We start from the raw sequence: 13,423 nt of genomic DNA on the forward strand, positions 1-13,423 counted from the left end.
CATACCCAGTGCCCACTGCTCTTCATTATGACAATTTCCCCTGTGATTTTTTCACTTTGTTCCAGTTTCTCTCCCTTCCCTCTCACAGAACAGTGCCTGCTAGTGGGAAGATCAGACACAGAGCAGCAATCCTCTTGCCTCAATCCCCGATTCCCTTCTATTCTGACATGAAAGGAGTCCAGTCCAAACTAAGTAAAATGACTACTTTCAGTTGAACAAAACTTTTAGCTGACTTAATAATGATCTCTCCTTCCTCCTAAGCAGTTCATGGCCATCTTCCTGGACATTTCTTTGGAGTAATTTCTGCCAACACACAGCATTTCCACTGGTCTAAGTCTTTCTTACAGTCCCATGCAACCACAGGGTATACACAATTAAAAGGTACTTTTTACACCTGCCATTCAACTGTGGGTTGGGGTGGGAAGACAGTGTGGAATATCTTTAAGCAGAATGTTCTGGTCTTACTGTAAGAGGACTATAAATAGGGAAGATGGGCTCTAAATCCTCTCTGACCATGCTGGGGGACTGAGGGGAGGAGGGAGTCACTTCTGAAAATATCCAGAACCCTTCAAAGGAAAGGATGACCTCCAAAAGGACATGGGGTGAATATGAAAGGACAGACAAAAATATCTGTGGCCTGAAAAAAAGTAATCTGGGAAAAATTATGTGGGTTTTATAATCATAAAGTAATAACCATAAAACAGAAATGATTTGGAGGGTGAGAACATAAAAGAGATTCTTAAAAGGTAATTAGATGAGAATAGTTAAGTAAATTAAAGTATAAAATAATATAGAACTCTCAAACGTGACATTATAAAATTATGGAAATGGAAACATTCCACAGTTTACTAGGTTTAAAAACAGGTATATTCAGTGAGATTTAATTCCTTTAAAAGAACACATACATACATATCTCTGGAAACATGGACAATACCAGTGTTTCTCAAACTTCAACATGTATGTAATTCTACATACTAACCAAATCTCTGAGTCTGATAAAATCCAGATTCTGATTCAGTAGGTCTGGAGTCAGAAGGCCTGAAATTCTATTTTTCCAATAAGCTCATGGATAATATTGATGCTGCCAGTCCCATGGACCACACTTAGGAGCAAGGACAAATACTATGTAATGTGTAATGAGATTGTTTATCTTAGTTTTCTTCTTTCATTACCTTAAACCTAAACCTATTTTTCTATTTCATTTGGGTTAAAAAAAAGGGAGGGGGGAAATTAATGGTATATATTGTATTATGCTGTGAAAAATTAATTTATTTTAAAAACAGAAAAAAGGTGAAGCAAACAAGTATCAGGGGAGATATTAAAAGTATGAGGAGGGGCTTAGGGTTGTGGTACAGCGGTAAAGCAATTGCCTCACACATGTGAGGCACTGGGTTGGATCTTCAGCACCACATACAAATAAATAAAATAAAGGTATTGTGTCCGTCTACAACTAAAAAATGTCAAAAAAAGAAAAGAAAAAGTATGAGGAGGAACCAACATAAAATTCAAACAATAGAGAAAAAAGTGAGGAGAAAGGGTCATATCTAATAACAAATCTGTAAAAAAAAATTCTGGTCAAATGGACAAAAGTGTAAGAAGACAGAATTATTGGAATCTGACCTGTAAACAGAGATAAATTTCTCATGACCAGAAAATAAAAAGGGGAGCAGTGATAGAACAGGTACAGACCTGGGCTGCTCATATGTGGGTGGCCCTGTCCTGACCATCCAGTTGGCCCGCATGTCCTCAGGAACTAAAGACTTGAGAGAAGGGCTTGTTTTGCCCTTTTGAAGAATACTCTCTTCAGAAAGGAGGAGCAAGGAATGAAATGTGGGTACAACTAGAAAGTGAATGGAAACTTTTAGCAAGGCAGAACTATGCCTAAGCCCAGAAAATGCTGCAGTTGGATAACTGCCAAGAATGCAGGGGTGAGGGAATCTCAAGATCATATGCATGGCTGGGAAAATTGCCTCCCTATCTCACTGGATTTGAGTACAGCATGTGTCCCAAGAGGTTTGCACAGAGAAAAAGCATTTCTATGTCGGTGAAAAACCTAGCCTGAGTACCAGGAGGTACTCCAGGGAGGTACCTACTGTCTTTGGTGGCACATAGTAGAAGTAATAGAGATAGGCGGTAAGAGTTCTGTTATCTGACACCAAAGAGTGATGAGTTACAGACTCCCAAGGTGTTATCATCATACCATGGGGATGAAAACCAGGTGTTCTCAATTCCTTAACCAACACCCAGGGCTGGGCCTAGACCTCAGATAAGGAGGCAGGTGGCAAGTGTCTCTAGTATATGTGCAGCTGAAGCAAGTGCAGCAAGTGCCTCTTTATATATTATTATAAGTAATAATAGTTATCAGCCACTTAAATTGTTTTGCAACACTAATGGTAATATATCAAAATCATAAAATGATATTCATACATCATGTTTTAATGATAAATTGTCAGTGCCAGTTACTGAAGGTGGCTGGGAGCCAACAATTCAGATGGTTGTCTGCCCTCTGCTGGACATAATGATAGAGACTTGGATAAATGCAGAGGAAAAAGAAGTCTCAGGGATGGGAAAGAAACTCTGGTTACTTCCAGGACCCATAAACATAATGGGGATGACCTTTTTCCTGATGAAAGAACTTACAGAACATTCAATGGATGCAGGGGCATCTCCATACATATAGTAGTTAATGATCTCTAGGGGTGGGGAAAGCAGAAATACCACTTAGTACACTAGAAAGTAAACACAGGCAATACTGCATCCCAGGAACCACCTTTTAAAGCACAGATATTCTCTTTGTGCTTTAAAAAAGAGAAATACTTGGACCCCAGGTGAGACACTAGCTTATTTTATTTTTCTGGTGCTGGGAATCAAAACTAAGGCCTTAGCATGTTCTCTACCACTGAGCCATAACCTCAGCCCCCAAAATGATTTTTAGAAAGAATACCTATTATTACCAGACTGTTTTCATGGTCATCCCCTTATAAGTTAAAGCACTGACACAAGAATCTTGACTACTTTCTAATTTTTTAAAGATCTAAAAAATGATAACATTTCTTGCCTTACTACACTGAGTATTCTGAACATCATTTGCTGTAGGGATGACTCGGGTGTGTCATAATGAACTTCTGTGTTTATATGGTGTTATGCACCTCAGCATCCTTAGTCACCACTAAAGAGCATGGGGTTATTCACACTGCACCCAGCAGCCTCGGGTTGCTACTTCTGTTGAACTGAACACTAATTCTGTGAGTTCCTCTCTCTGTCTATTCCTATGACTCTAAATATATTTGTTTCTAGAAGGGATGCCTCAGTCCTTCTCGCAGGTTTCCTATTGTAAATTCTTGCTAGTTGCAGTCAGGATAAATCAAATGACCAAAGTCATCAGTAATCCTAAATGCAGTTCTAAGTCTCTAGACTGACTGAGCTACAGTGACTCCACGCTGGAATCAAAGAGAGTTTATGTCAGTTTTGTACCCAATATTGAATCTGTTTTATTTTATTTCTATTCTTTACTTATACTCAAATTTTAATAATAAAATTTGCTAACAGAAAAGCTTTATAAATAAAGAAAATGCCATTGAGGACATAAAAGATAAAGTATAACATTAGGAAATGGAAACTGAGTCTTTATACGCAATAAATAAAATTATGTCCACTATTAGACATATGTCTACTATTAAACAAGACAACTTAGAATAATATGCCATTTGAACTTTTATCTATAGAATGAGGGATAAAGCTACGTAAAATGAAATCTTGATTGTTATTATTCTTGGTATATCTATCCTATATCTCAGAATTTCTTTATTGATTCTGAAGATAATTTAAATTTGTAATGTCTTGATACCTATAAGAAAATGTCAGTGAACGTGATTTTAAATGACTCATAAAAGAGCTGAATTAGGGCTGGGGCTCTAACTCAGTGTCAGAGTGCTTGCCTAGCACGTGTGAGGCACTGGGATCAATCCTTAGCACTACATAAAAATAAACAAATAAAATAAAGGAATGCTGTCTATACACAACTATCAAAAAATTAAAAAAAAAAAAGAACTGAATGAGGTGTGCAGTGCACCATGCTCCCAGTCCCTACCAGCATTCTCACTGCTCTGTGTTCCATTTTCTACTTCAAGATGCAGGCTTCAGCTTAAAGCAGATGACTCCCAAGTTGGTCTCTAGCACTGACCCCCAAATGGCACTATACTGGAAGTCTCCAAACCACTCCCATGTTCTCCTCTGTCCATTCTCTCCTCCTTTCTGCAGTCCAAGGTACTCTTCTCAATCAAGCTGCTTTCCTGTTCTAAGACTCTTGCCAGATCACCAGTTACTGATTAGGAGAGTCTAACTCCTCAGCCTGGTGATCAAACCCCAACAATTCTTTCTGCATTTCTGTATATATACTATAGCAATATCCACTTAAAAACTGTCCCCAGAATACCTTAGGCCTATGGTTTCCCCTGAGACCTTTAAGTGTTTCCTCTGTCAAGAATGTCCTTCTTCCCTCATATCTGCCATTCTTTCCAATCCTCCCTCCAATTCCATCCCCTCTAAGAAACACTCTGGGGGTCCTTGCATTCTCTTCTAGGCATGGTCTCTGCCTCCCACCTCATGCCTGATTTATCACACTAACACTCCCACAGTTGGGGCTATTTAAGAATATTTATCTTCCCTCTCTGTCTTCAGCCCTTAGTGAGCACCAGGCAAGTCTTTCCCCATTCCACGCAGCACAGGTCCTAAGAAGATAATGGGTTTAAACTGAGGAAAATGGGACAAGACTGATACCCTATACACTGATACCAATCCAGGACCCTGCCAAGTGCAATTCTCCACTTTTATATACTTACGGTTTCCACAGTTGAGACCCCCGAGGCCGAATGGGCAACTGGAAGTTCAAGAGAGAAAAAAAGAACAAGAATCAGTTTCAAATCTAAAAAGAAATAATGGAGGTAATTTACTTAAGTAATTTCTTAGGCTGTTTTGGGGTTTTTGTTTTTGCAATACTGTAGGGGACCTATGACCTCCCAAAGCACTCTATCACCTATTTTTTAAAATTCAAGAGTCTTGCTAAGTTGCCCAAACTGTCCTTCAACTTGCAATATTTCTGCCTCAGCTTCCTTAGTAGCTGGGATCACAGGTGTGTGTCACCATTATTAGTTAGAGTAGTTCTTTATTAGGATAGACTTTGTTTTAGAATAGTTTTTATAATAAGATTTGTAACAATTTCATCAGAAAAAAAGAACATGGACCCTACCTCATACAGGTTTCATTTTCAAGCCTATATCCATCCTCACATGCTGAAAGAGAAAAGGAAACCATGAATGTATTTATTTATCTCCCTTCCCCATCTTGAAGTCCACAAGCATATTCCAAACCAGAGTCTGAAACTAGCTTTAAATTTTTACTTATTTATTTATTTATTGCAGTTGCAGATGGACAGCATGCCTTTATTTTATTTGCTTATTTTTGTATGTGGTGCTAAGGATCGAATCCCGTGCCTCACCCACACTAGGCAAGAGCTCTGCTACTGAGCCCCAGCACCCAGCCCTTGCTTTAAATTTTCTATAACCTGACCTAAACACTGCTGCCAACTCATCTCTTGACATAATCAAGAAACTTTTGCTAATCTCTTTGTGGCTCTGTTTCCCATTTAATAGAAAGAAAATTATAAATAGTTACCTTATAGTTTCATGGACAAGGTACCAAGTGTTTCAGCATAGGCCTGGCACATAGTAATCACTATGTAAATGTTTATAGTTGTAATTATTATCCCCAAAATGCAATTTTTAAAGAAAGTTCTATATACATACAGATAAGGACTGTCTCTGGTAGAATTATCGTTCCATATGCTCAAAGACAAATGTTTCACCTTCTCTGATGTAAATCAAATCTTCAACCAGATATTGCCTTATTAGCCCTCTTCCATAAGGAGACAGAAGTGGTGGATTACACTCTCTGGGGCACAGTTGTAATGGGCATCCAGGTTTTCATGAGAGTCTGCGAAGGGGATTCTGTTCATATCTAGATGTGTCCTAACTGGTACCCAAGAACATAACTTTGAACCCTCTGGCAATGCTACTTCCGGAACATGCTTTACTGAAAGGACGGAAGCCCAGTTCAGTTATTCCCTTGGATCAGTGGTTCCCAAATTTATATCATCACAGAATACTTTCAACATTACAATAACTCAACAGAACACCACAAGCTACAATGCATGCTTGAATGAAAGCAGACAATGAAAAATGGCCTCATAGACAAATTCCTTGATACAAAGAATGATAAAAATTTAATTCATGATTAATGTACAATAGACACTGCATAAAAATGCACAGATAAAAAGGTACAGAGCTGCCAGTCGCCATCCCTGAACAGATAGCAGACATGCACTAATGGTGAGTTGTGAATGCAGCAGTGTGTGTGGCTGGAAGTGAGATGAAGGAGGGAGGAGAACATCTAGGTCTAAAGGTCTCTCACAGATTCCCTAGTATCCTCTATTCTAGAATTGTGCCTGATAGTGTTAACTGTGTAATATGTTTAATATTCTTTCTTCTTATACATTTACAATGTTAGAAGCTAAATCTATTTTACTGTTATAAACTATCTTTGAACATATTACTGGAGTTTCATGGAACATATTCTGGAAAACAGTGTTCTAAATTAATCTGTAACTTAAGATTGCAGATCACTAAAGAGCTGTGAACCTGGATTACACTGTTTGGGCCCCACAGAATCACTTTTCCTGAGATACTTAATCTCGTATTGAGGGACATATACATATGCACGCATGTGTGCATGTGCACACACACACACACATACATATATATTTAAATAAGAAACCGCTATAGGAAAGTCATATAGCATTTACTACAGGATGATGTAGACCATGTTGCCACAATACCACTCAGTAACCTCTTGCTATGGATGCCCAGAGAAATTTCTCTCTGGCCCTACTGCCTAGAAAGATGGATATTTTCCCAGTTGCTCTCTGAATGACTGAGTTTTATTTTATGGATCCTAATTATTTTCTAAGTCATGTTCCTAATTTTACTTTAGTATCCAGGAAGCTCAGAACTTAAATGAGAGGCTTATTTTAGCAAACTTACAGGGCCTTATGGTTTATTTTTCTGCATATTCACTTTCCTTCCAGCCTCAACAAAGTATTTAATTTTCCCTTCAACCTAATTTATCTTTTTTAAGTATTTTAGAATTTTGTTTCATCATATGATTTTCCATTAAGTGCTTCAATTCCTTTATGCAACAAGGTAGAGTATAATCATCTTACAATCCGTTAAACCTTTGAGTTTTCTGCTGCCTTTACTAGAATGGGGCCTTCTCTTCGGAACAAGCAAGTACTCTTGCATATCCCAGACTGACACAGAAAGCATCGTGCCCTGATGATCCTCTTCTCAATGCATCAATCTGCATCATGTTACATCAGAGATGTGAAAGTGAGGGAACCACCCAGGTGTGACCTATGGCTCACACTACAGGGCAGCTACACAAGGACTGCTCACTTCTTCTACCTCAGCAGTCTGTTGTATTCTGAACACCACTTCCTGGAAACGTTTTTACATCACATCTACCTACCCAATCCTTGTCTGCTGGGTGGGAACTTTCTACTCTTTGGCTGTCATCCAGTCATGTATAAGGTCCATCTGTTGTCCTGACTGAGAGTTAATGGGTTAGGCTATCTTCATTTAGCTTCAGAAGTAGCCTATTTCCCTGAAGTAATGACATTTCTCCATTTCAAAAGGAGTCATTCAGTCATTCATCAAAGAGTGAGTGCTAGCTATGCTACTGTGTGCTTGGTATGCTAGGGTCTTAGGGGAAACCTTGTCAGTAAGGCACTCCCATGTTCCTTAGGACTCAGTTTCTCATTGCACACACCCCAGATGGACTCACCACAGAGCACTAAGATGAAAAGAATGTGATTAGAACTTGCATATGTGCTCAACTGGGCTTTTCCTATTGCTATGGCAAACAAGCAAATTCAAGCATTATGGACTTAAATAAATGGTGGGGTCTTAATAACTCTTTGTTCCCTTGTTAGAACCTAAGTCAGGATGTTCCACTCTTTTCCTACCATGTTTGCTACCCTATTGTCCATGTGCTTACTCAACAGACATTTGTTGAACCCTCCCACATACTAGGCCCTGTTCTAGAATATGGTTCTGGTTTTCAAGGAACTTGTAATCTGGTCAGATGCAAATGGTTCCTTAGAATTTCCCATGCATGATGAAAGGAAGCTAAGAAACCTATAGGAGGGATATCTATTTTTTTATATACCTTTATTTTATTTATTTATTTTTATGTGGTGCTGAGGATTGAGCCCAGAGCCTCTCGCATGTGCTAGGCAAGCGCTCTACTGCTGAGCCCCAGCCCTAGCCTCAGGACATCTATTTTTAATTTTATATTTATTTTTAATTTAATATGTAGCTTTGAAAGACTAGTAAAGACGTTTTATGTGAGACATTAAGAAGTGTGCATGGTGCTTGGGATGTGGCTCAAGTGGTTGTGCGCTCACCTGGCACGCGTGAGGCACTGGGTTTGATCCTTAGCACCACATAAAAATATTGTGTCCACCTAAAACTAAAAAATAAACATAAAAAAAGAAGTGTGCATGTGTATATGTGCATACAACAGAACAATACAACTTACTAATATACAGCCTGCATTTCAGTGATTAGAAAAAACATACACATACCCCTACCCTCCACTTACACAGACGACTGACCAGATCTGAGGCATCCGAAAGAGTTATCATTTAAAATATGCCTGTGCTCCAGCAATGATGGCCAGAAGATGTCACTGCTAATCTATCAGAACCTAGCTGACAGGAAGTTCTAATCCAAGAAGTTCTAGATCCATTCACCAGAGGCCTCATGGCCACAGATACTGCTGAGAAGAGGCTTCACACGGCCTTAGCAAGAGTCTAAAAGTTATTCAAGATTTCCTTATGTTGCTTCTCAGGTCATCACTTGGTAAACATAAGGTTGTTGGTGCCTGTATCATTACATTTGGTAAATCTCTAACAGCTCTGCTATTGCTAATGCTAGCCTGTGACACAATTATAAAATTGCTGACTTGGCAGCAAAGAAAAATGGCTCAGGACAGCCAAAAGCAAGGGTGGCAGGCAAGATTGTTCTTGAAGCACCACTCACAGGGGCTATCTCCCCTACATGCCAAAGCTGCTGCCCACCTTGTATCCCTTCCTGCCATCTGCATACCCCAGCACACATGGACTTTAAACTGGGCTTAACTCCCAATTTTTAAAAGGGGCAAGGCACATTCGCATTAAGCCAGATAAGAGGGAATTACAAAGCATTATCTCTTTGTAGCTAAGCAGCAGTCTGGCACAACACTGAGAAAGGTTGTGTCCCAGTCATGCATCAAGACTGCTGTGTAATTCAGAGATGTGGCCTTCCTCTTCAAAATCTATCACAGGTCCTACCTGGAGAACTGATAATGTATACTTCGGAACTCTATCAAAACACAACAAGGGCAGAGAGTCTGGAGCTCAGGAGGAGAGTATAGCCCTGAAATATATTTTTATATTCTTCTGATGGAACAAGCCCTCTAACAGGAAGTCCTGACAGAAATAAGGGGCATTTCACCTTGCCCCAGTATGTGATTTTTACTCAGATCCCAATATATCTGTCACCATCAAGGTGCTGACTGAACAGGAAATCTATGCCATCCACATTCTAATGGAAGGCAATATTTAGAACTACATGAAAAACTAGCTTTTATACTGGCAATTTTTCTAATGATCACAAATTAATAACAGTCTTTTATGTAAGGGTATACAGTGCTCTGGACATGAATTTATTTTATTTTAAAGTAATATTCTTAGATTATAGTCATTGAGCAGTTTTTATTCTAAACTGAATAAATTTAATCCTCACCTAAAAGGTTAGTAGAATTAGACTTTTGCTCTCAAACACTTCATAAAACCTTTAAAACTATAACTCATTAATTCAACAACAAGGGGCTGGGGTTGTGGCTCAGCGGTAGAGTGCTCACCTAGTACATGCAAGGCCCTGGGTTTGATCCTCAGCACCACATAAAAATAAATAAAATAAAGGTATTGTGTCCAATTACAACTAAAAAATATTTTAAAAAAATTCAACAACAATTTGGGCAAAATATAAGAGGGAATCCTGATAGCTAAAAAATACCTCTATATACACTGCCTTCTTTAATTCCTAGAATATCTAAAGAAGTACCATTACACACATTTCATGGGAGAGGAAACTGAGGTTCAGAGAAATGAAGTGACTTATCCAAGATGAAACTTGAACAGTGAGGCCAAGTAGGGTGCTGACTCAGGTCTTTTGGGCCTTAGTTGAGTACACTGTCTACTGAGCCACAAATGTCCCTAAAAGACACAGACCTGACTCCATGCTTGTATTTCCACTTTAAGAGATTAGCAGGCAACCAATAAAAATTAGAACAATAATTTTTCTAACTACCTCCAAGTGGGGAAAAAAAATTGTAAAGGCATTGCTATCACAGGCATTCCATTCTTTTTTCTTTTCTTTTGAATCAATTGACTAGACCAACGTGCACCAGTGGGAAATAATGCTATTATTCCAAGGAGATAAAGTATTCAATCCAGCTATGAGCAAAATAACAAAAAACAGTCACCCCCAGTTAAGAGGAGTCACATCCAGAGCAGAGGGAAAGGGAAGGAGGGAGAAAGGGAGGGGGAGGGGGAGAGGGGAAGAGAGAGAGCGCTCCTGTACTGGGCAGAGAAAAGCATCCTCTTGTCCCCAGAAACACCAGCAAACCTGTTGCTACCTCGGCAGGAGTGATCCATCTTGTTGAACTGAAAATAGCCTGACTTGCACTGGCATAGTGCAACACCATCCAGATCAGTACAGATGGAGGTCTCTTTGTCACATTCTGGACTCTTCCGTTTGCACAAGCTGCCCGCTAGAATGAGAAAAACAAGACAGTGAAACAAAACAAAACTTCAAACTATAAGATGCATGAACTTGCTATTCACAGAATCTGAGAATTTCCCAAAGAGTCTCTATAGAGTAACATTCCTCTAGATGTTCACTCTGCAATGCCTTCTGCAGTTCCTTCCCTGTATCAGTCCCAGACCTATTTACTAAATGGTCACAAGTGTTCCCCACTGAGAACACCCACACAGAGAAACCAAACTGGAAAGAAATAGGGTGCTGCCCCTCTTCTGTCACCTATTGCAAATGTGATTCCACTGTGGTGTCCTTCACACTAAAGGACAGAGTGGGACAGTGGGAGGATTAGAATAAACCCAGAAATGTGACCACGCTCTTAGGTAGCTTAGAGACTTGGACCAAAAACAACTAGTGCTGGTCAGACCTGCCTTAAGTGTATCTCAATTCTGTTTATCTGTATGACCTAGAAGGCCCCAGCACATTCCTCATGATAGAGTAGCTTGCTGCCCTGAAAGTAAATTAACCAACAGAGACCTACAAAGAGAGGCACAAACAAAATTCAGCTTGCCCAGGGCTAGAGCACAGTTATGTTTATCTGGCTGTTCCCTTTACTACAGCAATGGTTTCTTGGGCCTTATTCACTTCTGGGGTCTTTGGATCCTTGTGCAGAGAATGCTAGGTACATATATGCCAAAGGTGCTGTCATTCCATTAGTCTCTTTGCTGAAAGAAGCAGGGGCAGGCAGGGAAGGAGCCCATCTTTCAGGCTGCTTCCACATTTATTCTAAGGCCGTATTCATTTCATGGATGACAAAGAATCATTTCATTACTATCAAAAGGCATTCACTATTGATTGGTCCATGGTCCTCTATGAGGCTGTATATAGCAGACACAATAAGGGTGCATTTTACCATCTAAGATAAGCCCAGCAAAAAAGGCATGTGTAAATGGGAGTACAGAAGCAGTACGACAAAAATATGAAACCAATTGGATAGTGAATGTACAGGGCCAGGTAAGATAGATATGTGTTTTTGCTGTTGTTGGGAGGCAAGAACAAGGTCAAATGGGAAGAGAGCTGCAATGGGAAGGACAATGTGTATATATGCTGTGAGGAGTGTCTGCCAATTTTCCAGGTATGTTCTCCCCTCCTCTACCTTAAAGAAGATCCCAACTTATTCAGAAACCAGATACCAGTTGTTAATTATAGCAAAACTGCCCCTTGGCCAGGCAGGTTCTAGATATGGGAGTTGACACTAGGGCTCAACAACCCACACAGGACATCCAGCATCTACCCATTTTGTAAGTCTTAGGGCACAGCCTAGATACAGTGAGGTAAGTTTCAGACACAACTTTAGTTCTCATTGCTGAGTTTCCTGCCTTTATCAGTGGAAGTTGGCATGCTAAATCAGAACTCTGTTTGTAATGTGATGGAATTTCCTTTGTTTATTGTAAAATTTTTGCATTTAATGGAAAAAATTTTAAATGGAAAATCTCATCAGGCGAAGAGTGCAAAGCTGGTACCAATGAGGTACTAAACTTCAACAATCCACTATCTGAATTCTTTGGATACTTTGCCAATCCAATAGCCTTAATAAAAAGAAATATCTCCAGGTTAGACAGTTTTGTCCAGGCTGTAGTAGCCTTGTCTAGTAGCCAGCATGAATTGCCTGGCCTGATCAGATATTTTCTGGGAGCCAATGTCATGTTTTCCTTCCATCCTGCCCACTGATCCAGTGCTGAAGCCATCATTCCCTGCACAGAAGCAGATTCATATGAAAGAGGGAAAGCAGTCTGCCTCTGCAATGGAGACTGCTTTCCTAAAAATTCTCAAAGATTCTATTATAAATCCATCCAACAGAACCACAAATAGTCTCATTTTCACTGAAAGCCTGGTGATGTGATTTTTCTTCATTCACAATTCCCATGGTCTTTCTTGGGTATAACATCCGCTAAAACAGACAATGGACACTTAAAGTAAATCTACGACTGAGACATTCCATGGGGGATTTCCAAGGTCTCTAAATCTCTGGAGATCATGAGAACTGCATTTCTCTGAAAGGCAGGGAAGTAGACATTTTGTGAATCAAAGGATGAAAACCCTCTTTTCCAATGGGAATGTCCAGAATACACAGTGCTGCCCACATGCTGGAAACATCCAGATGTCAGAATTGCACAGCTCCTGGTAGTCAAGTTCACCTCTTCTGCACTTTCCTGTTAGCAAGTGACCAAGTTGGGTTCGTTGGCAAAATCTGGAGAAGTCCTTGGAGGAAAAAACAGGGAAGTGATCCCACTTCCAGACAATATGCATAACTGTCTTTGTTCTCAAGTAGTGGGAAAGGAGAAATACAGAATGAATGCCTCAGCAAAGAAGCAAGGACGACAGGCACCCTCCCATAAGCCATATCCAAGCAGTCTACAGAATGGGGGTCAGAGAGAAGGTGGGGCTGCTGTGAACTCTTAGAAATTCAAATATCTGGCCACCTGATTTGCAAGACACAAATGCAT

At 39.8% G+C, this 13,423-nt stretch overlaps 1 protein-coding gene across 2 annotated transcripts in view; it reads right to left on the reverse strand.

The window, feature by feature from the left end:
• Positions 1 to 13,423, reverse strand: part of Heg1 (heart development protein with EGF like domains 1) — a 75,253-nt gene that overhangs the window by 14,516 nt on the left and 47,314 nt on the right. For both annotated transcript variants that reach the window (XM_046457816.1, XM_046457815.1), the window contains 3 exons: positions 10,795 to 10,929; positions 5,249 to 5,291; positions 4,842 to 4,879 (listed from right to left, as the gene is read on the reverse strand). In XM_046457816.1, the coding sequence (XP_046313772.1) occupies positions 4,842 to 4,879; positions 5,249 to 5,291; positions 10,795 to 10,929 (216 nt within the window). The remainder of the gene's footprint in view (positions 1 to 4,841; positions 4,880 to 5,248; positions 5,292 to 10,794; positions 10,930 to 13,423) is intronic.

The sequence above is a fragment of the Marmota monax genome, unplaced genomic scaffold, assembly GCF_021218885.2.
Source record: "Marmota monax isolate L192 unplaced genomic scaffold, Marmota_monax_Labrador192_F-V1.1 WCK01_AAM20220418_F8-fsc00052, whole genome shotgun sequence".
NCBI classification, from domain to species: domain Eukaryota; kingdom Metazoa; phylum Chordata; class Mammalia; order Rodentia; family Sciuridae; genus Marmota; species Marmota monax.